We start from the raw sequence: 23344 nt of genomic DNA on the forward strand, positions 1-23344 counted from the left end.
AGGGCGTTCATGGCGGTGCAACATTCCATCAAGAAGGTGCGCAGGATTATTAGGTATTTAGCTTGAGGTACTTCGTAGGTAAATCTCAAAAGGGTCCGAAAACTTTAGAAAAAGTCAGAACACAAATTATTAGCTCCAGTTGACCACAACAACCCTGGTCAATCTTAACAACATCTTCAACGCGCAAAACATTTGGGTAGTGCCGTATTTACTTCGTCGGCTCTATACCTACCTCGTTGAAATTCCTTTTTCTTTTTTTATTCGTCGCGTGCCTTCTCATAGTAATATCCTCTTTCTCGTTTTAAGGCTCCTATGAGGCAGCGCCATTCGTTTCTATCGTCTCTCTTGGCTACGGAAGTGGACCGGAGCTGATAACACACGACTTGACGTTTACCTTACCTTCCAACCGCGCAGCCTTCGTGCAAACAATAACTCACCAGGTTGCCCGTTCGTCAACCTTGCGCCAACAAAATACCAATTCATATATCGGCGACGGTTTAAGTCGCAGAAGCAGTGGATAGCCACTGCTTCGTCACCCCCAAGCCGGCAAGATGAACGGTAATCATCTGCCGGCTGGGCAGCCTATGCCAGGAGGTATTCCCGGAGGAGCAGTTGTAGCTAGAGGACAAGTTGATATGGGACCTGGTCCGGGACCTGGTGGTCGACGGCGACCCCAGCATCAGTATCCATCCCATCATCAATATCACCACCAGCAACACATGAATGCCATGTACCACCATAACGGCTACATGGCTCCTTATCCTCAGACTTACTATCCTCAGGTTGCGCATCACTATCAGAATGGCGCCATGGCCAACGCTTCATATATGCAATATAACCAGTTTGCTCAACGATCTCCCCCCATAATTCACCAACAATACCCTCCTATCGTGTCCTCGAGCATGCAGCCTATTCCTCAGCCGCCTTATTCTCGACCACCTCCGCCGCAACAACCTTCACCAGCGCTTTCGACTCCTCCGCCTTATACCGTTGCAGCACCACCTCCGCCTCTTCCGGTACCCGAAACACCTTCTTCAACACACTCGTCCCAAGTTCTTCCAACTCCGTTAACACCTCCTACGCCGCAAAACCAGGAAGCCGCTTCTGTTGCCCCGGATGTGGAGTTGCGGGCGACCGAGTCACCGTTCAGGCCACCGGTACGTTATAAAAAATCCTTTTCGAGACACTGACTTTACCTAAGCTAACCCCCGCTTGTAGCTACCCTGGTTGTCGCGACCTGACGTGCCCTTTCCTACCAAGTCAGCTCGATCTAGGAGAAGACGGCGAATACAGAATCCTGATGCGGAGAATGTTGAGTTGCCCTCAAATCAGCCTAAGGGAGTAGAATCGGAGGCTGCGTCGCATGAGGAGGCTTCGGGAGGCGACGGCTCATTACTTGCAACCCCTACACTAAAATCTACTACTCCTGCCGTGCCGACTAACACAGATACAGAGCTACCAGCGCAGCCTGAAGCTGGGTCGACAAAAGATGTGTCCTCGGACACCTCACAATCTATTTCTCCCACCCCTCCTCAGCCAGCTCAAGCAGGTCCGCCTGTCGCCGCTGCATCGGGCAAGCACGCTAAGACCGCTTCTCTTGCAGCTATACCAGCTGTTCCGATTGTACCGGTAAAATCTAAAGTAGGGTCTAAAGACACAAGTTCGTCCGGTGTGGAAACCAAGCCAGTGGAAGAGAAGCCCTCGCAACAAACAACAGAGGAAAAGTCTGCTGATACTGCAGAGACCTCCCAAGTATCTCAACCGGAAGCAAAAGTAGAACCTGCCCCTGCTCCTACCCCTGCTCCCGTCCCCGTTAAAGCTGCTCCGAAACTCTGGACCGGACTGTTTTCGCGTACAACGTCCGCTGCTTCTCCTTCGACGAGCGCCGCCGGTACGGGATCCGGCACTGGTGTCACAACAAACAATGCCTCTGATGGTAATGCCTTGGGCAATGGAGGTGCGGGTGTAGGCAGTTTTATAAAGGCAAACACTAGTTCTTTGGCCGAGGCCCTGCGAGCATTCCGCGTGGGTGGCGGTCAAAAAATCTCGTTCCTAGAGCCTAGGGGTTTGATTAACACTGGGAACATGTGCTATATGAATTCGGTTAGTTTCGATATTTGACTTGCAGAAGAAGCTGGACTAACTTTATTCAGGTTTTACAAGTTCTCATTTTCTGCATTCCGTTTTACGATTTCTTGGACCAGGTCAGCAAAAAAGCGGCGCATAGTTTTAAAAGCGAGACCCCCCTAATTGAGGCCATGTAAGTAACTACAAATCGTAACGGTACTCTACCCCTGGTTAGGCTAATAATTTTAGGATTATGTTCATGCGCGAATACAAAGTCATTGATTCAGCAGTTTCTATTGAACAGCTTCGGCGGAGATTGAAGAGCGAAGAACTCGAACAGTACGGCGAGCCATTCACACCTGAATTTGTCTATGAAGCTATAAGGAAGCTCCCTAGATTCGCTAGCATGAGAGTAAGTTCTCCGACGCATTTATGTTGAGATGGTCTAACAAGATTATGCAGCGTGGACATCAACAAGACGCTGAAGAGTTCCTGGGTTTCCTTCTAGAAGCACTACATGACGAGTGCACGCAAGTTATGCGCAACCTCCCAGACTTGTCTGCTACAACTACAGCTGCAAACTCATCAGCTGCCACTCCTTTGGCGACATCTCCGACTAGCACGCCAGACACCAACGATTGGTTAGAGGTGGGACGACGTCAACGCTCTGCAGTTACACGTTCTTCTGGACACCCAGTTACTTCTTCTCCTATCACAAAGGTGTTTGGTGGTCAATTAAGATCTGAATTGCGAGTACGAGGCCTAAAGGATTCCGTAACTCTAGAGCCCTTTCAGCCTCTTCAATTGGACATTGGTTCACCTCAAGTTAACAACATTGTCGATGCGTTGAAGGCGCTCACTAGGCCCGAAATTCTACACGGTGATTTTGGATCACCAAGGGGAAAGGATGCCACAGCCACCAAACAGGTTCTTATCGAATCCCTGCCGCCTGTCCTCATATTGCACCTAAAGCGCTTCCAGTTTGATACCGAAGGCACCGGGACCGTCAAAATCTGGAAGAAGGTTGGATATCCGCTGGAGCTTGAACTTCCCAAAGAGTTATTTTCACGACAGAAGAGAAACGCCCTTACTGCAGAAGGTGCAGGCTTTCCTAAATACAGACTGATTGCTGCTGTTTATCACCATGGCAAAAATGCAAGCGGTGGACACTACACAGTCGATCTCAGACGCCAAGATGGCGTAGAATGGATTCGCATGGATGACACAGTCATCCGACGAGTGAGAAGTGAGGATGTTGCCGAAGGAGGTTCTGAAGAGGATGGCCCCAAGCCTTCGGCACGGGTTGAGAAGGACAGCGTCATGAGCGGTTCTGGAAATAGATTTGAAGGAATCGGTGACGACGAAGCTGGTGATGACGAGGGATGGAATAAGGTCAGCGCTCCGGCGAACGGAGCAAAGAAGTGGAGTTCCGTGGTTAACGGAGCATCGAACAACGCGCACATGAAAGGAAAGCAGATTAAAGACAATATCAAGGACAACAAAGTTGCCTACCTGCTGTTCTACCAGAAAGTCTGAGGAGCTGCGTAGCTTCAGTTCGACTGGCAACAGGAAGGCTGACAGCCACTGATGCCATAAGGAGTCTATGTTCGAGTTGGGGATGGTGGTATGCCTACCGGTGGCTAATTACCGCTTGATACCACGGTTACTGAGGTGTATCGCAATTGTCCAAGTATGGAAGGGGGTTATTCAGGGACCGGGGGAAAAAAAGGGGGAGGCGTAGAGGTGATATTCGATTCGCAAGTCCCGGGTATCTTACCGCGGATACGACTGCATTGGACCGTTGATCCGGCAAAAGTATTTGCATATGGGGGGATAACATATGGGGAGCTTAGGTATGATATCTCTTGTGGTCATCATCATACTCCCGAATCTTCATCCTGTCTACCATTAGTTCCTTACCTAACGACCGATAATGGAGATCTACCATGACCCCTCCTAGAGTATTGAAAAGTGATTCACGAACTTAATAGACGCGATTGCATTAAAATATCTCCCTTCTTACTGGGTATCACTTAAAGTCCATACTTTACGAGTTAATGGTAAGCTAATTCTATGTTCTCAAGAGGTGTCACGTCGCAGAGCATGAGGTAGGGTAACAACTTCGTTGTTCCGTGAGGAGCTCTAACTACGATAGCTTTGAAGCCAAAGCTATATACAAAACAACTCCTTTGTTCCCAAGGAGTCCCAAGCGAGACTCCTGGCAAGAGGGTATCAATTTCGAAAGCTTTATTACCTTGGGTACCCCCTAAGGTATTGGGTATAAATTCAAATATCAATGTTGATATTCACCCCCTTAGCGCCGCCTTCCTCCGGACTCGATTGCCTACCAGCCTAAATCAATGCCGCATGGAATCAGCCTTCCATTTTCAGCCAAGGACACGGGACTCGGCCTTTCTTTTCTTTTCTTTTTCCTTTTTTTTCTTTTTTTCCTTCTAAACGCGAATCGGTATCAGAAAGCTCAAATCGATGCCCCGACGATCAGCCCACTTGGTCAGGTGCGCCATGGCCCCGGGGTGGCCCCCGTACAAGCGCTCGTACAGCCAGGTGTTCTGGTGGTTGACGCGCTTCGGCTTGGTAGGCAGGTACACGTGGGCGTGGCTGGGCATGAAATGGCACACGTCCTCGCCGGCGCTCGTCGTATCGCGCCACTCGAAACACGCGTGCGCCAGGTCGCCCTTCGGATCGAACGGCAGGCCCCGGAGGTTCGTCCGCGCGTCGTACCGGTTTAGCCCCTGCGCGTGGATCACCGCGTCCAGAACGCGCTTCGCTGCGTCCATGTATGCTCTATCCCCGAGACTCGGCCCTCCTCTTCCTCCTCCTTCTCCTCGACGATCACGACGGTTATGGCGGTGGTTGTTGTTGTTGCCGACCAGGTCCCGCCGCTCCGGCATCCGGATAATCACCTTGGGCATGAGCACCGTCGCCCCCCGCCGCCAGAGCTCCCCCTGCCCGGCCCGCCACTGGCCCTCGGCGCTCAGGTCCGCGGGGCACAGACGCACCGTCACCCGCGGCGCCACGTCCCCTGGGAGCCCCAACTCCTGGCTCGCGATGTCCTGGACGCCCCGGCGCACGAGCGCGAGCTGCGCGTCGAGCTCGTCGTTGAGGTCGTCTTCCGTCCAGAAGACGTGCGCCTTGTTCTTGCCGCCGCCACTGCCGCCTGGCGGCTCGAGGCGCGTATGCGCACGTTCCAGGAAGTTGTCGACGAGCGTCGGGCCGACGATGGTGTGCAGGGGGGTCGGCACGCGCGGCGGTGGGCGGCGGGGGTGATGGGGGGATTGGGGGGGCATGGGAGATAAGGGGTAAGGGGACATGGGATAGGGTACGGTCGGATACGGATATCCCACGTATGGCGCGGTGGGATAGGGGGGCATGGGGTAGAGAGGCTGCGGCGGGCCCGGGATCGGGATCGACATCGGTGCTGGACCCGGGCCTAGGGGGCTGGGGGGGAAGTAGTTGGGCGGGACGTGATGGCTGGATCGGCGGCCGTGGTGGTGGTGACGGTGGTTGTTGGATGCCATGGAGCTAGGTAGATTTCTTTGTCGAGGGCTCTTGTGCTTAGTCCCGATTCTTTTCTTTTCTTTTCTTCTCCTTCTTTTTCCACCTCCTTTGTTTTCCCAAGGGGAAAAAGCCTTTATTTATTATTGTCTTACCCGGCTTTCTAAGTCTTTGCGGTTCGCGATGAATTAAGTTTGGGAGGTAAGTAAGTATAGGGTATAATACCGGCGACGAGCGAGCTGTCCAGAAATAGATGTTTGTTTCTCCGCTACCTCACGCAGAACTCGGGAATTATTCGAGCAGCAAATGGTGGAGCGAAAGTAAGGAAATAAATATATATAGTAATCCCATGTATTGAAGCCGAATAACTAAAGCGTGTAGAGCTGTGCTTGAATCATGGTGTTGTAGTGAATCAAGGTTTCTTGCCACCAGATTCAGAGCATCAGAGCACAAAGCGTATTGTGGTGAAGCCACGCGCCATTGTCTCCGCGTTTCATTGTCACTTGTCGCTAGTTTGGGTCTGAGCTGTTCTTTGTTTGATTGTTTTGGTTCGGGATGAATTTAGTTTAGGTCAGGTAGGGCAAGGCAGGGCAGGGCAAAGACAGGAAAGGGAAATATTTATGGAAATTAGGATTAAGTAGGAGGGAAGTGAGTGAATCACCTGTGTGAGTTTTGCTAGATTGTATGTATGATGGATGATGGATTCGCGATTCCGTGGGAGTCCTCTAGCAAACGACGACTGACTAGACTGACAACATAGACTCTCACGCATGAACGTGGAATTTTTAGGATTGTGGCAGCCGAGATGTCGGCATGCCGAATTTAACCCATCGAAGTGCAAAAATCTACGTATTTTCTTCTTTTACTTTCTCGGCAGGCTGCAAGTGTATATTTCGACGATTCTATTTCATTCCTTCCTGAGAGCCTTGCCGCGGAAAGTCATATTTGCTTGGAATAGTTCTCTAAATTCTATTCACTACCTCGGTTTATTCTTTCTGTTTTACTAGTACGTTCTTAAGTCATGCCCGTCGAAAGAATTTTCCCTGTTAATGATTTCACAGCCCAAGGAATACTGTATACTCTCTCGGTGTGGTATGTTGGTACCGGCACAGACAATAGTTCGTCCGTAGCATCCTAAGGTCATGTCGGGGCCACCTGGACAATACCGTTCCTACAGCTCGATCACTCCATCCCGAATTGGAATACTTGAAACTAACAGCCTTCTGCTATTTAACTTTATGTTCTATGAGCTGAATAATATTACAGTTGGAAAAGAGGCGAGGTAGTTGTCTCGGTATCACCCTAACGTAGATACTAGGTAATTACCTAGTCCGCGAAGGTTGATCTTTTGCATACAGATTTGTATACTACCTTTTTTTCCTAAATAAATTGTAAATCAATGATGATTTAGAGTTGTGGACTTTCTAGAAAAGTCACGAAACCCTATTGTTCGGTGAGTGTGTTGCTCATTATCGAACAAGATCGGCCACATGCCGATTCACGTGTATAACTCGGCGTCCCCTAAAGAAGGTGAAATGGAATAATAAACTTAGAATAAGGTAGAATCTTGAGGTCTCACCTGAACCAACAGAGCAGTGTAACCACACTTCCAGGCAGGCAGCAACAGCGGGCGGTTGTGAGCTGTCGTGTATCACATTATGCAAGTCTTGTTAGGTATCTGTATTTTGATTGGTAAGGCTGATTCTTTCGGTTGTTTCATGTTTTACACGGTGATGAAGATTGATGGTTATAATCTGGTCAACTTTTAGACTACCTACCAGGTAAATAATCCAAATCCCTGGTTGAGGTCTCCGACGAGGCGACCAGGGCCGCAACTCAGGCCGGTTACTGGGGCCGCAACAGGAACGACTGGTAGTAGTATACATAATTATTAGGTAGGTACTTAAATAAATAAGAATTGATGACTACCTGGTAGCAGGTAAGGTAAGAAAAAATACCGATAGCCCCTGGAGTGTAATATTTCTAACATATCACTTGTCAGCCTTGCAGGATCAACCATTAACGGTTCTGCTAATTAATAGCCCTAACCCATGTTGGATTGAAAAAGAAGAGATTTCAATACAAGCTTCGGTTAACCTATACACCTTAAGAAAATATTATGTCCATGTGATGATACTGATATAGGAACCTGACAAAAGAGGACTCCCAAAGTTTCGAGGTCAGGTGGGACTTAGTATTTACACTTAGAACTATACCAAGCCTGTTGGAAGGGAATTTCTTAGCCTGATCCCGAGAAAGATCGTCGGCCCGGTAGTAGATTGAAGGCTATATAAATGGCCGGCGTGGCGCAAGCGAACTGTTCGATCGAGCTCTAGCTATGGCGACATGTCTCACATGAGTTATTCGGCGGCTCCAAGCCTCAAGTCAGTCCTATACTATTCTTTATCCTTCGGCCATCTTCTCCAACGCTTACCTACCTAGGCAGGTAGTTATCTTCGATGGCTACCTAGGCGCCTAGTTTGTTGCCTTGTCGAGGCTGCCTCGGTGAGTCACGCGATCGCGCATTACGAGAGAACTCAACAGGAATACCTTCATTTTATGTTCTTTTACATACCTAATGTAATAGCTTTTTCGCCATATTACAAAACCCCAGCTCGTATTAGATACAAAACTTATCAGCCAAGAGCAGCATGGCGCTCTTCTCAACTAAAAGTGTAGGCACACGCTGTTTGGAATTCGAAGAGTGAAATAATCTAGTTCAAATATTGAGAAAAGGAGACAGTGAAACCCGAGGCTACCTCTATGGTGTTGCCATTTTATTAAAAAGTCGGAATCTTCTTTTCCCTTTTCTCCGCCCCTTTTCTTGAGTGGGAAAGGTAGAAGAGGGGGATATTAGGCAGTAATAAAGGGGTACTATCTTGGCGTATCTATAAGTGTAACTTCCCCTGGGAGTATAGAGGTATATAGAGGTACGTAATCTATAATGAACTTTGATCCATTTAGGATAGGGCCACAACCACGGAAGTAAAACCCAAAGGGGAGATATTTCTGATAACTTATTGTAGGCACCTATTCAACATCTTTAGTTTCACGATATCTAATTTTCCAGTCTGTATCAAAGCTATTATCACAGCAGCCAGCCATGTCTTCTCCGATCTAGATCCAGATCAGGTCCCTTCGGAGATAGCCAACCCCAATATACAATACAAAAGCGATACCTACCTGGTACCTACGCCCTATCCCTAGCAAACCGGCGTACTAATTCCTACCCAGCCAGAACTAAGGGGAATATACAAGTCCTCGTCTAGCAATTCCCCATTCTCTAAAATCTATGTGCCCAGGTACCCTAACCTAGTCGAGGAAATCCATCATCCATCTATCCACCCACCGCTCATTTCTTAACCCTAACGCGAATCCCCTTCGTCCCCTTCCACGGCAGCGACAAGATCATCTCGCACGCGATATCCACGTCCCTGCGCGTGGTCTCGTACAGCTCGAGCTCGTGCCGGCGGAATATCGTCGCCAGCCCGATGTAGATCTCCGCGTACGCGAGGTACATGCCCACGCACATGCGGGTGCCCTTGCCGAAGCCCACCATGTAGTGCGTCAGCGGCTTCGTCTTCCCGTCCAGCGGCGGGAGGTACCCGGCCTTCTCGAGCAGCTCGGGCTCCACCTTGGGGTCCCCGAGCCACCGCTCCGGCTTGAAGACGCTCGGCTCCGGGAACAGCACCGCGTTGTGGTGCATCGTCCATATGTCCATCCCGATCGGCACGCCCGGCGGGATCACGAAGTCCCGGTACGTCCACGGCGCCGTCTTGTTGATGCGCGGCATGCGCTCGCTTACGGCGCAGGCTAGGCGGAGACCTGTTAAAGGGGGAGGAGAAGTTAGCATTGCATTTGCTTATAGAGTACCTTAGGTATGTACCTAAGGTAGGTGATAGATATGTATGACTTACTCTCGTTGACGATGGCATTTAGATACGTGAATGTTTCCAGCTCGAACCAATCGGGGATCTGGTTCGGGTCAGGGATCCTCTCATTGAGCTCCGCTCGCAGACGTCGCTGGACCTCAGGGTTGGCTAGGATGTGGTAGCAAGCGACGCTCAACGTCCACTTCGTGGTGTCGATTCCGGCGGCGATAGTAGAAATAGCTTCGTCCCGTAGCCGCGGGTACGTCAGCTCCTCGGGTGGTAGTCGGGATGTGAGAATGTCGCGGTACAGAGTGGGCAGAGGTGATTCCTTGGCCTCGTTGTTTCGGCCGCCCACCATGTCGGCTACTTGGCTTCCGATTTCCTGTTGTTCGAGTTAGTCGGAAACTACCCTCTGTATACATATATATATCTTGGATGGGGCTGGCGCGCATCTTACCTCCTGGGCTTCGACGACCGACTTGATCGGCGGTACGAACGTCTTCGTGAGCCAACCCGGCAAGGCGGATACCAGATACTGTATAGTGCTGAAATGCATGAAAACGTGACTAGTGTACAGCAGATCCGACAGCCCTATCGCCAAGGAGCTCTTGAAGTCGGGGGCCTCAGTAAACAGCTTGGGGCGAGCAAATGCCACTTCCATGATGACGTCGCTCGACAGCGATCCCCACACGTAGGAGAGGTTTACGACCTTGTTAGTGCCAGCGTACTCGGTCGAGAAGCGACGAGAGATGCGATCGACAACCACCTGGACTCGGTGGCCGTGGTCCCGTGACCTGGCTCGGCTGTAGAAGGCCGCCATGGCACCCCGGCGCTGACGATGCTTGCCGGCCTCGACGGTCCCGAAAGCTGCGAGCGGCGCGCCGATGCTACGGGCGAACATCTCGACCTTGTCGAACTGCTTGTTTGTCGCGTACACGACATCGAAGTATGCCGGGTCATCTATGTGAAGCTCGAACGGGTTTATCCGTACGATAGGGCCTTTATTCCATAACATTTAGTTACCACCATAATCATAGCTGTCTGTCCGCTTTCGGGGAATACGTTTGACCTACCATATTTCTCATGCATCTGCTTAATCCTGAAGATGTACTGCCCACCACCCTTCTTGAAGATGTTGTAGTAGATTTCGTACCACGACGTGAGCGCGGCAAGCTTCGGACCGGGGAATTTAGCCAAGGGACTTAGATACAATCTATGAACGACGAGGGATATGATGTAGCAACCCCAGGCGCCGAGGGCCGCGGCGAGCAGAGCGGTGCCATATTGCTGGAACAATGAGATGACATCTCGCGTATTCCAGATGGCGATAGCCATTTTTTCGTTCTCTTGCAAGTGAACAACAAAATAGATATTATAGTATGATATAGTATTGCCAATACAATGTTAAATGTGCCATGAGGTTTCTCACATATACTCTCCATGACATGAGCGTACTCGTGGGATCTTTATATAATGAAATTCTGAGTATACGCCGACCAGAGACGGCGTTTACAAAAGATGGTATTACCTATCTAAATTCCGATATTGCTAGCCCTATGAGTCCTCAAAAAAGTTCTTACACATTGGCTATCACCTACCTAGGTCTAGGTTAGGTTAGGTAGTTACCCGGTTCAGATAAACTCGCGGTGAAGGCTGACCTCACCCGTCTCGTCTTCGACACAGTCAGCGCGCGTAACGACGACATGGTTTATCCTACATGTCCAAATCCTCCGGAATCCTTAGGGTTGCGGGAGATCGAATCGGACGAACGAATGACGCGTCGTGAGAAGGACTTCCAATGCTTGGCCACTGATGTCGAAGCAGTCCTGATAGGTAGGTACAGTTGATGATATCCATCCCCATCTAGGTACTATTCCCTTCACCTTGTTCCGTACCTAACCTAAGAGGCCTGGCCCTGGTACCGAAAGGTTAGCCGAAAGCTGACACGCATGGGGACGTGTTCCCGGGAAACGCTTGGACGGTATAGCGATGTGTCTTCGTCACCTGGTGTCAGCAAGGTGGGGTTAGGGCAGTGACATTCGTAACTCTCTTGGCTCGTTAAGGATCTTGTACATATACTATATGGTGTTTAAGGCTGACAGCATATGGCGTCAGTAACGGTTATCCTGGAGATGTTATTGGAAGCGCTGGTCTGTTGTGTGGTGCATAATGCACGGTCTACTTGAAGGACTAGGATTCAAGGATTCTCTCGGAAAGCGGTTCACATCCCAGTCTTTTGCCATGGGGTAATTTGGGATTGAGTAGTTCCGTAGCGAATCGAGCCTATAGTCTGGATCGATGTTATCATTCATCTCCCTTCAGCAATATCAGTAATACCTATATCAACACGGCCGGCACGGGTGGGCCTTTACACCAACGTGGTTAAGTTACAACACCCGCATCTCCGGGAATCCAAGCATGCAATCGATCAACAGGGTAGCATTCGATTTTTTCACTGGGAATGCAAATCTTTTCCTTTCAATTCTGAGTACAGAGCGAGGCTTTGCTTGGTATTCCCACGCGGCTCGTGCGATATTCGGCTAACCAATCAGATATATCATCTTTTGGATACGAAGTAGGTTATCAGAACGTCAGGAACCTCTTCCCGCGGAAGAGTAATAGTAAAGCTGGCGAAGCGACTTAGACAACAAGGGGATTGCTTATTGCCAGTCAAGTGAACATCCTTTGCCTTAGTGGCAAGTTAGGTACTCAGATGTGCTTCACTGTTTTTGTCATTCTCCTTGGAGCTTGTCAGCACCCACGGGTATTAGTCTGACAAAGAAAGCTAGCGCAAGGAGTAAATCCAGAAAGACCGTGTACATTACCTACTCAGGCTTTAGCAGTTATCACAAAATGAAGAGAATCATGTTAGGTAATGATTTGAGTTCTTACTACGTATGTTGATTCGAGATACTAGCATACCCGGCGGCACAGTCGAAAGGATCTAAAGGACAGATCAATAGCTTCTTGAGCTTGCTTTTTTTTTCTTTTTTTCTTTTCGACCCTACTTGAGCTATCCGTGTCCAGGGATGATAGGAACCGCGTGCTGAGAACAGCCACTATTTTAAAGGACTCTGAAAGGAGTGTTTCCGAAAGGAGCAATGCACTCTAGAAGGAGTATAGCACTCTACAAGGAGCATTATAATCTCCCAGGTGTATATTCAAGTCTGACAAGAACGCCAACCCGTTTTTTTCACAGGAGGAATTAGAGTTTCGAAGGATTATTAAAGTTCGGAAGGATTGAAGACGTTACTGAGCCGATACTATGGTTGCCCCTTTTGAAGTTGGAGGGATTCCTATTGGCTTGGGACTTGAGTAAAAGTGAGCTTGTTTTCCTTGAAGAAGTAAGCGTTTACCCTCAAAGTTATCCTTGTCGATGACTTCAGGGATTTCCCGAGTCTTACAGGGCGCTAACTTGATGGAGTTTACGGGGTTTCGTAGGATGACTATCCCAGTTGCTATTTACGTAGTTTAACTGAGGCTGAAGATACGATTCATACCATACAAACAACCTCCATGCTTATCACATTTTATATCTTCTACAAGGTATAGACGCAAATGCAATGCAACCCAAGAATGACATAATTCGCTAATCGGAAATATCTTCACGACGCATACCGGCTTAGAACAAAAATAGTAGGGGTGAATAATACAAAATGCTCCTAAACTTCTACTAATCACCAAGGCACCAGTTGGAAGTTGTGTGTGTGCATCGGCAGTGAGGAAAAATAATTTTATTTGACTTTTTTTTCATAACTATTAAGTACGCGTGAAGCTGCCTCACTCAACTCAACTATCTACCAGATACGAAAAGTTGGGGGTCTTCATAGTATTAATACTCTGACTCCGTCAGCCTATCCGAAGTTCTATGCGGCTTTCATCATCCTCATGAGTAAAACGTAGCTAGTCTGCCATCCTAACGCCCTAGTGATACATGCAGATGAATAACAAACTACCTTCTACTGGCGACCCTTTTCACCGCCTCATCTGTTGCAATCTGCTAATCTCGCTGTTGAATCTAAGCTTGAAACCATTGCAAAGAGCAAGCATATGCGGATATTGGGATCCCATCATCTCGAAAGCGTGGGGCACTACCTTCACATCCCACATGTTAATTCGCGAGGTCTTGCTCGCTTTGAAGCACAGATAAAAATAACCTGCGCGTTTGGGATTGATGCAGAACAAATAGATCGAACGGTTCGGGTTAGCGTCCGAGTACGATGTCAACCATTTTTCTATGTTGCAGTTAGCATTTGTTCAGCCTCGAGGTTCTACCTAGGAAACTTACCGGCATCCGCGACACTCCCCTTCTTGAACTTCTCGTGGCCCATCATTTCATCAACTTTCTTGGCCATGGCTTTGACATGGTCCACGATCAACTCGTCAAGATCTGTATATGTATATTTGCCGCCGATACGAAGTGTCTTCCCAACTGAGAACTCGGTCTCTTTCTGTAGTTCGAGAACATCGATGTGCTGGTAGACTCCATCCGCGACTTTCCAAGTGACCGTAAGGTGATCGTTACCCTTTGAAGATGGTCGGATAACTACATCGCCCGACGACTGGGAACCTAGAAACTCTTCCGCTTGCGTAGAGTTGAAGGGTTTGAACAACGGATGCTTGATTACACGTTGCGTGCGACCTGTCGTCTTATCCTTCTCTCGTAACGCATCCTTATCGTCGTCCTCTTGTCTAAAATCCCAAGTGCCACGATCATGGTCATTGTGTTTCTTGTAAGGTCGTCGAAGCGCATCTTCGCGCAAAGTGAGCTTTGCAAGGAAATCCTTCCGATTAAGATCCACAATCTTGGCTTGAACAGTCTGATTGACGTGGATAACATCCCTGATTGAGACGTTGCTTCGGTGATTGACCTCGTGGGCTTCAATTCGGCCTTCGATACCGCAGTCGAGTTTGGCAATAGCGAAGTCATCCTTGACCACCCGTAAGTTAACCGGGACGATCATGCCTTCTGTCAGAGACTCCTTGGTTTCACCCGTAAACATGACAAAGACTTGGTCGGGAGTCAAGAGACTGAAATTTCGGCGGAGTTCTTCGTATGGTGCCTGCAGCTCTGCTCTAATGGTCTCTAGAGTCGCCCGTTTTCGTTGGTTATAATTCTTCTCTAGCTGTTCGGCATATTCTTCCAGAATAAGTTCGTTGACCTTCTCCTGCTCATCCTCACGGAACAGCTTGCGTACGATCGCACCGGCGCCGTTCTCGTCGGTCTCAGCTTTCACGTCCTCCTCATCTAACTCAAGGGCATCTGCTGCCATTTTGCGACCGAGCTCATAGTCTTCAGGATGAACACGAGTGTTATCCAAAGGCTCCGAAGACGGATTTGTTGGATCATATTCAATATAAAGAAAACTGGCGCAGTTGTTCCAGACTCGCGGACCAACCACTGGCAGTTTATTATTATCCGGGTCGCCAACAAGCTCGTCCCTCGAGTTCACCACACCACCGTTGGTATTGATAGCTTTGATTACGCTTGTTGCTTTGCGGGGGCCTAGACCTGCGACGTATGGAAGCAGGTTGGCTGTATATGCATCGCTGACAGCTTCGTTGATATCAACACCGCAGAGATTTACCATGTCCACCATCGACGTCTCAAGATGTTTCAACAACTTCTCCTGAGGAAGCAGGTGCTGACAGGGATTGAATAATAGAGAGGTAATGTCTTTCCCAAGCGCTGCATACTCCTTCATAGGGTTTTGCAGATATCTCGCAAGAGCGACACAGTAACGAGTATTTGATGTCAACGTCGGATGGTCAGCCTGCGCCCGGGGACTGTCTTTGTATAGTCTCGCGACTTCATCGTTAACAACAACGACCTCTAACAGCTCGCTTCGATAGTCGTCGGTATCAGGGTCTGGGAATTCAGGACCCGTGAGGTTCTTCTCGTTCACGAGACTTTCCAAATCCCGGACCAGCCGATGGGTATCGGTACAGAAACCACTAACGCCGATAACATCTGGTTTCCTCCGTTCAATCAATTCGACGAAAGCCTCACGCTGCGATTCATCTCGAGCAAGGTTTCCGAACTTGCCGTGCTCGATGACCCGCCCATCTTCCTCAACCCAGACCCAGAAGATGGGATCTCGAGCGGGATCACCCATGCCGTTCGACAAGGTAAGGACGCGCGGAGTGGTACCCAATACCATGCCCTTTGGTTTGTAGGGTGCTTGGTCAAGTCGTTTAGAGTACTCTTCCCGGCATAGCTTGAGGAGCTCTTCCTGGCAGGCAGTTCGCAACGAGTCCTTGACCCCCTTGGTTATTACCCTCTCAAGCTTAGCGAATGCAATATCGAGGACCTTCTTACGCTCCTCGTTCCAAGCATCTGCAAGTTCGCTGTAGTTATCTGAGACAAACTCGGCCTGCAGTTGACGTCGAAAATCTTTTTCATTTTGAAGTCGGAGTCTAACCTCAATCAATCCTTCCTCTTCAGCCTTCATCATCTTCAAGAAGAGCTCCGGTCGGCGCGCGAGGTCGCTAATCGTCTGGTTGATAAGGTATTTAATCTCGTAATAAGGATGGGATTCGTCAATTCTTCGAAGTCCCTTTTCCGTTCGGAAGCAGCTGATCTCGCCCGTCATGTAGAAATTCTGCCTGAAATACTTTCGCATTCGCGGGCTCATGAATAGCTCCTCCGCATACATGTGTCTTGCCTGGTAGAGAACTTGGTCGCCGGTAGGGAAATCGCTATCAGTGAGGCGATCGGCGAGGTCGATCGGCAAGGTTTGCTCGTCGTCTGCAATCATCTTTTTGCCTTCGCGCAGAGCATTCTGTGCTAACCGGTCGGGAGAGATACCGTAGGCCTTGACAAATTTGTAGGCATTACTCTTGCGGACACGTTCGAAAACAGACGACTTGGCGCCCGGACGCTTCGTTCCCTTGACTACACCGTTCATGGCAGCGATGTCCTTTAGTTGTGAGGCATATTGGAAATTAATATAGTCCTGTAAATCTTGAAGCTCCTCCATCGTGACAGCCTGACTTAGCATTTCCGGGATCATATCGTCGTTCACTTGCATGGCTTCTCGTAGATTATCCCACGTCTTTTCGAGCACACCGCGCTTCTCAAAAAGAGATCGATACTTTATATCTAACTCAAGTATGCGCCAAAGGTCGTCTTGCGTAAGAAGCTTCTCAGCGTTGACGATATACTCTGGAGCTTCGGGGTCATCACGGTGATCGGGGTTCCGGGTTTTGCGAGCGTGGATGAGGTAATCTTTCCGATGTTGAAAGACGTAGGGCACTTCGAGATCCTCAAGAACGAAATATTCCAGAACTTTACCAACAGCCTTTTGAAAAGGGCCATGCAAGTCACCGGACAGTTGCTTCTTTGGCCACATCAGATCCGCTATCCACTGAATTTCGTCCTTGAACTGTTCACCTTGGATATTGAGGTGCTTGAAAGGCTTACGATCGAGCTGGAATCGTTCGGGCTCATCTGTAAATCGAATCGCGTTATCTTCATCGGTAAGAAGCTTTTCCGCCAGTTGCGAGGGCTCAAACACATCCTTCAGTTCGAGAGTTTGCTCCTCTCTCTGGCGCTCCTCTTCTTCCTCTTCTTCATCTAGGGCCCATTGGTAGTCTTCTCCATTTCCGAAGATTGCTTCCATGTCCTCAAGAGCGTCTTTATCCAGTCCAGCCCGGTCGACAATTCGTCCTGCTATGCCCTTGTCTCGCGGGCGAGCGACTTCCATATCCTCCATTTGGCGCATACGTTCGTCTTCATCTTCGGGGAAGTCTTCCTCAATGAAATCATCGAACTCGCCCGCCGCGGCGCGATGGCTCGGTCTTGAGTATGGTTGTTCATCGGCAAGCTCATCGTCTTCATCGGAAAACATGTCGTCGAGGCCGCGTCGCTCATTTCCACGGGGATCATCGTCACGGTGGCCGCGCTTCAGTCTCTTGAATTTGCCCTGCACATGCGTATGTTAGAAAACGGTAAGAGCCCTTTGTATGTTGGTAACTTATCGTACTTGCGAGGGCTGCTTCCGTTCCCATTCGGGAATGTTCTCTCCGATAAGGTCGAGATCCTCTTCATCTAACTGAGCTTCCTCTTCACGCTCTTGTCGTCGCTTGCGCTTTCTTCGCTTGCGTCGCTCATCTTCGTCTTCGAGCAAATCTTCGTCTTCATCTTCGTCCTCATCTACGATGAAGCCTTCACGGACCTAGTGAAATGCAGTTAGTTAGCTACCTGCGGCAAAATAGATGCAGTTACAATAATAAGCCAAATACGAATGCGACTTACCTTTCGAGCTTCTTCTTCATCGTCATCGTCCTCATCCTCTTCACTAGAGTCATCTAATTCTTGGTTTCGGTTTCGTGATCTTTCCCGAGTCTCACCGGTCTCCTCATCAAAGGATTCGTCATCCTCTTCGTCGTCGAGCTCGGCCTCGCCCGAAATTAAGTCCCTCATAGAATTACTCATCTTGAAAAGGCAGGCGGCGGAGGGTAGAAAGAAGGTAAGCGCGGTTCTATTGGTAATGACAAGAAATGATTTATCTTTTTTTATTAGGTATAGGTATAGTTGATTGATTCAATGGTGGAATTCGCAGGCGACCTTAAATAAAATATATGATCGCGGTGCTAGCTCCAATCCCAAAGAGTGAGTAAGAAGGTTAAAGGGTGCAATTGATGGGGCAACCGACAAGTTCCAAGTTGACCTCTTCTTCTTTAGCCTTGGGGAGCTAGAAATTTAGGTCGCGTCGACCGCCAGCCTCGCGATTGGACAAAGCGCGGAACATGGCATTTGGTCAGAATTTTAAGGTAGAAACAAGCCACATAATATCACGTGTCACATTTAGGATGGGCTTATCTGTCTTTCTATCGATAAGATGTATGCTTACGCAGCAGGTACCTTAGGTAGGTAGGTACCTAGGTATCTAATGGACCCTCACATTTGACGAAAGGTACCTCAGTACCTCGTACTCTTCTAGAAGAAATGCCGTCTATAACGAAAATTGTTCCTACGGCTTATGTCATAACAATCCATGAGCTAAGGAACTTTTACTTATTGAAATATAAATTCATGTTGTTTCACTTTCGCACTGCTCACGTATAATAAATTTTCGGATCTTTAGGAGACATAGCAAAGGTTTATAATAACGCAAAGTCCTGTAAAAAAAGAAAAGAAAATATAAAAAATAGGAGCTTTTAGATCAATATATTCTGTTGAGGTGGGTTGTATGGCTCTGGTTGATAGAGCCAAGAGATTATGGTGTTGGTTAAGGGCCAACCAACCAATCATAACGGCTATTCGATTTTGATGCACCCAATTCGTCGAGACTGCGACACCGAATAAGTAGGGGCTATCCGAATATGGCACTGTCAGGGGTAAATGAACGTGTGTGCTAGCCTGGGAGGATGCATCAGCTCCCAAAATCGGGTGTATGAAGTAGATGAGAAGGATACGAGTGGAGGAGGAGTCTTTGGTGAAATTCTTTTTGATCTTAGTACGATATACGGTTTATGTGAAGATGGTACGGGTATGAATAAAAAAAGGGGGTGGCAAAAGTCTTTTGGTCATGAAGGTTTAGGCCGCATTAGGCAGTAGAGCAAGGCTCTTAAGCAGCTTACGGCTGACTTGAGCTATCCTAAAATCCTAAACTGTATATTATATTACGTTAACAGAAAACCAAGCTTTCGATTTAGGAATTCGATTAATAGGATGATTCTACCTATTATGTCGAATAAAATCTATCACTAATACCATGTATGTAGGCTACATATATCCACTATTTTTATACACTGGAGTACCTAACCTAACCTAGGATGCATCCATGTGGTTTGCTGCCCGTGGTACAATACATGATGCCATCAGGCAAGGTTAGGTTAGCTGTCGGGTTCATCCTTACTTGGGCAAGGCCGAGCCCCCGCGAGCCCCCGCTAACCCCTTATTCCAAGTACTCATTACTTGAACCAACCGCTCTTCGTAGCTCAATTAGCAGGTAGCGTCTACAAAAGACTCTTTAGTGGACACAAACGCCTCTAACCACAATCAACTTCAATAAGAACCACTCCCTCTCATAAATCTTCCACTCACAATACGCCTTTAGACGCTTTGAACCGAGCATGACGATACCGTTTCAAATATCTAAATCCCCTACATAGCATGGTTTTGATGCGTTATGGGTGTTCCTGCCCCTTTGTGTTAGACCACAAACAAAGTAACACACGAGTGATCCGTCCACTTACAAGTTATTACAACTCTTATACCGACTTGATTCCTACTTTTGTCTTTTCTGGTGATCATCCAAGGCGAATTTTTCAATATCACCTGCAGCCTTTTATCCTTTATATGCGGCTATAGCTTAAGACCGGCAATCGGCTCCGCATTTTTGGTAAGTCTCAACTGCATCGGGAGTTCTATTGATTTTTTTTTTCCTGTACCTATTCTACCTCATCCTGCATCCTGCATCCAGCATCTGCATCTGCATTTGCATTCCCACTCCATACACCAAGATGTGCGTGCTTGTGTGTGTAAAGAACAAAGAGAGCAAGCGTATTTTAACTAACAGCCAAATTTGTCTTAGACATAACCCGTCCTGTTGTTTCCCATTACGATTATAGGACATAAGTTTCTATAATCTTATATCGTTCAACTAAACGAAGTGAGTTGTCATTTTTTTCTACGACATTGAGAGTTATCCCCAATCAGAAATATTAGACTCTCCTTTTTTTCATGTACAATACAATGCATACCTCTTATTACACCGACTTATCAATGCTACTCATCACAATTCTAACCTTACCGAACACTTCCCCTATATTGCATGTATCCAAACTCAAGATTTTCATATAACTTGAGTTAGTGGCCTGAAGAAGTTTTCATGGTTATCGAGTTTACACCCTACAAAATTTCTAAAAACCCAATTCTATAAAATCCCCCTTTCGGTGCCCAACTCCTATGTGCCTAGCTAGGTAAGGTTAATGATAGGTATAGTTAAGCAATATCACCTTACCTAAGTTAGGTAGGTTCATACCTCTATTATTAGTATTAGGAGGTACTTCCAATAACACTTTGTTCTTTTTCGGTCTGGTCGGTAAACCCAGCCGGGTCCCACTACAATCCATTCTAATTTCTAGGTGCAGGTGGCACTGTTACTCCATAACACTGCTACCCGCTACCAGTGTTAACACCGCTATTATTACTTACCTCTTTTACATGCGTCAGGTCTTTGTACTTCCCCTGCGCGGCTGCATCCATCTGCATACTTTCCCTTCCACAACACCTGATCATCTAATTTGCTGACCTCGAAACCAGTTGGGCAGTTTTAGTTGTTTTTTTTTTCTCGAGTCTACGTACCATAACTCCATTTATCGGTTTATCGCACAACAGTGCAGGGTCGTACAACTGACACCTTTTCGTTACTCCTGAACAAGAAAAAAAAAAGACTACGGGGTTGTCTCTTGTCAGATCTTAATTCGATTCCCAACTTAGATCTTTTCGGGGTCCGTGTGAGGGGCAGAGACCTACGCGACACATAGGCGCCGCAGTTTTGCTCGAAACATATCCAACACTCGGGCATCTGCCGGTGGACATGTAAATTGTCCGCTCATCTGCGATCCACGCCGGCTCAAAATCGCCTAAATCGGACCTATATTACGTGGTAGTTTCCGCTTCACGAATCCAAATATCTCCCAAGCACCTACGGGTTTATACATCATGACCGACGCATTCGCCCCGCGCTCTATGAAGCGCAAGAATGTCAAAGGCCTAGCCTTGACTCCTGCCGCCCCGAAACAACCTGCAGCGTCAAGTAACGACCGTCAGGCCGGCTGGGGCTATGGTGGGTCAAGAGCCGAGGAGGTAGGCCAAGAAGCTCAGCTTGAAATTGGCATAGAGTTTAATCTAGATCTTCGACAAGAAGATCTCGAGATTGTAAAAGAACTCGGTTCAGGAAATGGAGGCACTGTTAGCAAAGTCAAGCACTTACCTACCGGAACTACGATGGCTCGGAAGGTAACTATACCTATTTATTGGACACTTGTTTCGGGTACAAATGCTAATCAAGGCTTGTTCTAGGTAATTCATGTCGAGGCAAAGAAAGAACTTAGGAAGCGAATTGTCCGTGAGCTTCAGATTATGCACGGTTGTCACTCCGATTATATCGTGACCTTCTATGGCGCTTTCCTGAACGAGCATAACGATGTCATTATGTGTATGGAGTATATGGACGTTGGGTAAGTGGAACTAAGGTGAATCACAAAAGTACCGTGTGGATCTAACTAGGTGATTGTAGATCCCTCGACAGAGTGTCGCGACACTTCGGTCCCATCCGCGTAGACGTTCTGGGTAAGATTGCGGAGGCGATTCTGGGCGGTTTAACTTATCTATACTCGAAACTACATATCATGCATCGAGACATCAAACCCTCCAACATTCTCGTAAATTCCCGGGGTCACATTAAGCTCTGCGATTTTGGAGTATCGGGAGAATTGGTTAATTCTATCGCCGACACATTCGTGGGTACTTCGACTTATATGGCCCCCGAACGAATCCAAGGCGAGAAGTATACTGTTAAGTCGGACGTGTGGAGTTTTGGCTTGTCTATAATGGAGTTAGCTATTGGCAAGTTTCCGTTTGCGAACGAGCAACTGTCCGATGGAGATGGAGCACCCGCCGGCATATTGGATCTCTTACAACAAATCGTCCATGAACCGGCTCCAAAGCTTCCCAAGAGCGACGCGTTCCCTTCCATACTGGAAGATATGATACAAAAATGCTTGTCGAAAGTACCCGATGAGCGGCCGACGCCTCAGGAACTATGGGTAAGCGGCACTCGAAACTTAGCACGGTGAATACCTAACTCATACTAATCATATGCAGGACCGAGATCCATTTGTTCAAGCGGCGAAACGCACACCCGTAGATTTGAGAGAATGGGCTGTCGGACTTATGGAGAAAGACAACCGGAGATCTCATTTACAACCTCAGCTCTCGCCATCTTCTCGGGACCTGTTGCGATCCAGCGAGTCTCCTACTTTCCAAAATGACACCAGTACCGCTTACACTCCTACTTCCGGCGAGATTCCGATCGCAGGCGCCATTGCATCACCGAGGGATCACAGTCACGGGCAGAGCCGATCACCTACAAGAAATGGTATAGGAAGTCTTGGACGCTCTTCCGGTTCCGCAGTGCATCCGGGATTAGGACAACGAGCCGCGACGTCCGGATCGATACCTAAGATCGCAACTGCTGACCTCTCACAGCCTGCTAGTGCTAATATGGGAACGTCATTCACATTACCAGTTAGACCTGCACCTCCCGGTGGTCCGTTGCCACCACCTCCGCCAAGGAAAGGAACTCCGGATGACCAGCGGAGAGAGAGCAGACGGCAAGCAACTTTCGGTCATCCGTCGAATGGTGGCTATGGAAGCGCGGGGTATTCGTCACGATAAAGCCCGTGGCACATCGACCCTACAAGCCGTCTTATTTCACTATATAGACCATACATGGTTCAACTTCGGAGCGCCAAGGAACATGGTTGTCAAGTGTCTGTGGTCGCTTGGCATAATCGTGTGTTGTGGACATTGATCATCTCACACATCCCACACACCAAATATTATATCCCGGACATGTCTAGCAGCATGTCCCAGCGAAAGAGACGATGTCAGCGATTTTAGGGAGAGGTATACGAAAGCGAAAAGAACGATCTCGGGAGGAGGAAGCCATAAACGTCAACTGCTCGATGTAGTTAACAAATTAGTTTAAGCGAAGCGCGTGGCCGTCAGTACAAATGCGACAAGATATGAAATGACTGTATTGACATTTGAGGCATATGTGAATGACATGATATTTAACAGCAAATATGATGCCAAACTATTTATTTCTATTTTTTATTTTTACGCCATCCTTAATTGAGAGGTTAGTAATGGG

At 48.1% G+C, this 23344-nt stretch overlaps 6 protein-coding genes across 6 annotated transcripts; 3 read left to right on the forward strand and 3 right to left on the reverse strand.

Annotated features, from left to right (window-relative positions):
* Positions 1 to 80: 80 nt before the first annotated feature.
* On the forward strand, positions 81 to 4227 carry F4812DRAFT_427994 (cysteine proteinase). The gene is made up of 5 exons (XM_047934148.1): positions 81 to 1157; positions 1219 to 2103; positions 2154 to 2260; positions 2317 to 2479; positions 2530 to 4227. Exons 1-5 carry the CDS (start codon positions 552 to 554, stop codon positions 3601 to 3603), a joined length of 2835 nt encoding a protein of 944 aa, XP_047790196.1. The 5' UTR covers positions 81 to 551; the 3' UTR covers positions 3604 to 4227.
* F4812DRAFT_471237 (uncharacterized protein) lies at positions 4111 to 5954 on the reverse strand. Its single transcript, XM_047939070.1, has one exon. The coding sequence runs from the start codon at positions 5604 to 5606 to the stop codon at positions 4521 to 4523; it is 1086 nt and encodes a 361-aa protein (XP_047790197.1). The 5' UTR covers positions 5607 to 5954; the 3' UTR covers positions 4111 to 4520.
* Positions 5954 to 6673, forward strand: F4812DRAFT_427998 (uncharacterized protein). Its single transcript, XM_047934149.1, has one exon. The coding sequence runs from the start codon at positions 6354 to 6356 to the stop codon at positions 6588 to 6590; it is 237 nt and encodes a 78-aa protein (XP_047790198.1). The 5' UTR covers positions 5954 to 6353; the 3' UTR covers positions 6591 to 6673.
* A 2262-nt stretch (positions 6674 to 8935) lies between these two features.
* F4812DRAFT_459165 (cytochrome P450) lies at positions 8936 to 10790 on the reverse strand (the record flags this gene model as incomplete). The annotated part of the gene is made up of 4 exons (XM_047937493.1): positions 8936 to 9408; positions 9501 to 9837; positions 9913 to 10454; positions 10529 to 10790. 4 exons carry the CDS (start codon positions 10788 to 10790, stop codon positions 8936 to 8938), a joined length of 1614 nt encoding a protein of 537 aa, XP_047790199.1.
* A 2381-nt stretch (positions 10791 to 13171) lies between these two features.
* Positions 13172 to 18186, reverse strand: F4812DRAFT_428005 (transcription elongation factor Spt6). Its single transcript, XM_047934150.1, has 4 exons — positions 17713 to 18186; positions 17441 to 17632; positions 13744 to 17380; positions 13172 to 13690 (listed from the first exon to the last, which is right to left on the reverse strand). Exons 1-4 carry the CDS (start codon positions 17890 to 17892, stop codon positions 13431 to 13433), a joined length of 4269 nt encoding a protein of 1422 aa, XP_047790200.1. The 5' UTR covers positions 17893 to 18186; the 3' UTR covers positions 13172 to 13430.
* A 2398-nt stretch (positions 18187 to 20584) lies between these two features.
* On the forward strand, positions 20585 to 23344 carry F4812DRAFT_381407 (kinase-like protein). Its single transcript, XM_047932028.1, has 4 exons — positions 20585 to 21426; positions 21490 to 21647; positions 21707 to 22235; positions 22294 to 23344. Exons 1-4 carry the CDS (start codon positions 21130 to 21132, stop codon positions 22864 to 22866), a joined length of 1557 nt encoding a protein of 518 aa, XP_047790201.1. The 5' UTR covers positions 20585 to 21129; the 3' UTR covers positions 22867 to 23344.

The sequence above is a fragment of the Daldinia caldariorum genome, assembly GCF_022478825.1.
Source record: "Daldinia caldariorum strain CBS 122874 unplaced genomic scaffold F4812scaffold_8, whole genome shotgun sequence".
Classification (NCBI taxonomy): Eukaryota; Fungi; Ascomycota; class Sordariomycetes; order Xylariales; family Hypoxylaceae; genus Daldinia; species Daldinia caldariorum.

What these genes read in the sequence shown, in the direction of transcription:
- F4812DRAFT_427994 (XM_047934148.1), top strand. Translation starts at nt 552, where the DNA reads ATGAACGGTAATCATCTGCCGGCTGGGCAGCCTATGCCAGGAGGTATT. An exon ending in AGTCACCGTTCAGGCCACCG is followed by an intron (nt 1,158 to 1,218) that starts GTACGTTATAAA and finishes CCCCGCTTGTAG; the next exon opens with CTACCCTGGTTGTCGCGACC. An exon ending in ACCCCCCTAATTGAGGCCAT is followed by an intron (nt 2,261 to 2,316) that starts GTAAGTAACTAC and finishes TAATAATTTTAG; the next exon opens with GATTATGTTCATGCGCGAAT.
- F4812DRAFT_427998 (XM_047934149.1), top strand. Translation starts at nt 6,354, where the DNA reads ATGAACGTGGAATTTTTAGGATTGTGGCAGCCGAGATGTCGGCATGCC.
- F4812DRAFT_428005 (XM_047934150.1), bottom strand. Translation starts at nt 17,892, where the DNA reads ATGAGTAATTCTATGAGGGACTTAATTTCGGGCGAGGCCGAGCTCGAC. An exon ending in AACGGAAGCAGCCCTCGCAA is followed by an intron (nt 17,381 to 17,440) that starts GTACGATAAGTT and finishes ACGCATGTGCAG; the next exon opens with GGCAAATTCAAGAGACTGAA. An exon ending in GGGGAGTGTCGCGGATGCCG is followed by an intron (nt 13,691 to 13,743) that starts GTAAGTTTCCTA and finishes ACTGCAACATAG; the next exon opens with AAAAATGGTTGACATCGTAC.
- F4812DRAFT_381407 (XM_047932028.1), top strand. Translation starts at nt 21,130, where the DNA reads ATGACCGACGCATTCGCCCCGCGCTCTATGAAGCGCAAGAATGTCAAA. An exon ending in GAACTACGATGGCTCGGAAG is followed by an intron (nt 21,427 to 21,489) that starts GTAACTATACCT and finishes GGCTTGTTCTAG; the next exon opens with GTAATTCATGTCGAGGCAAA. An exon ending in ATGGAGTATATGGACGTTGG is followed by an intron (nt 21,648 to 21,706) that starts GTAAGTGGAACT and finishes AGGTGATTGTAG; the next exon opens with ATCCCTCGACAGAGTGTCGC.
- F4812DRAFT_471237 (XM_047939070.1), bottom strand. Translation starts at nt 5,606, where the DNA reads ATGGCATCCAACAACCACCGTCACCACCACCACGGCCGCCGATCCAGC.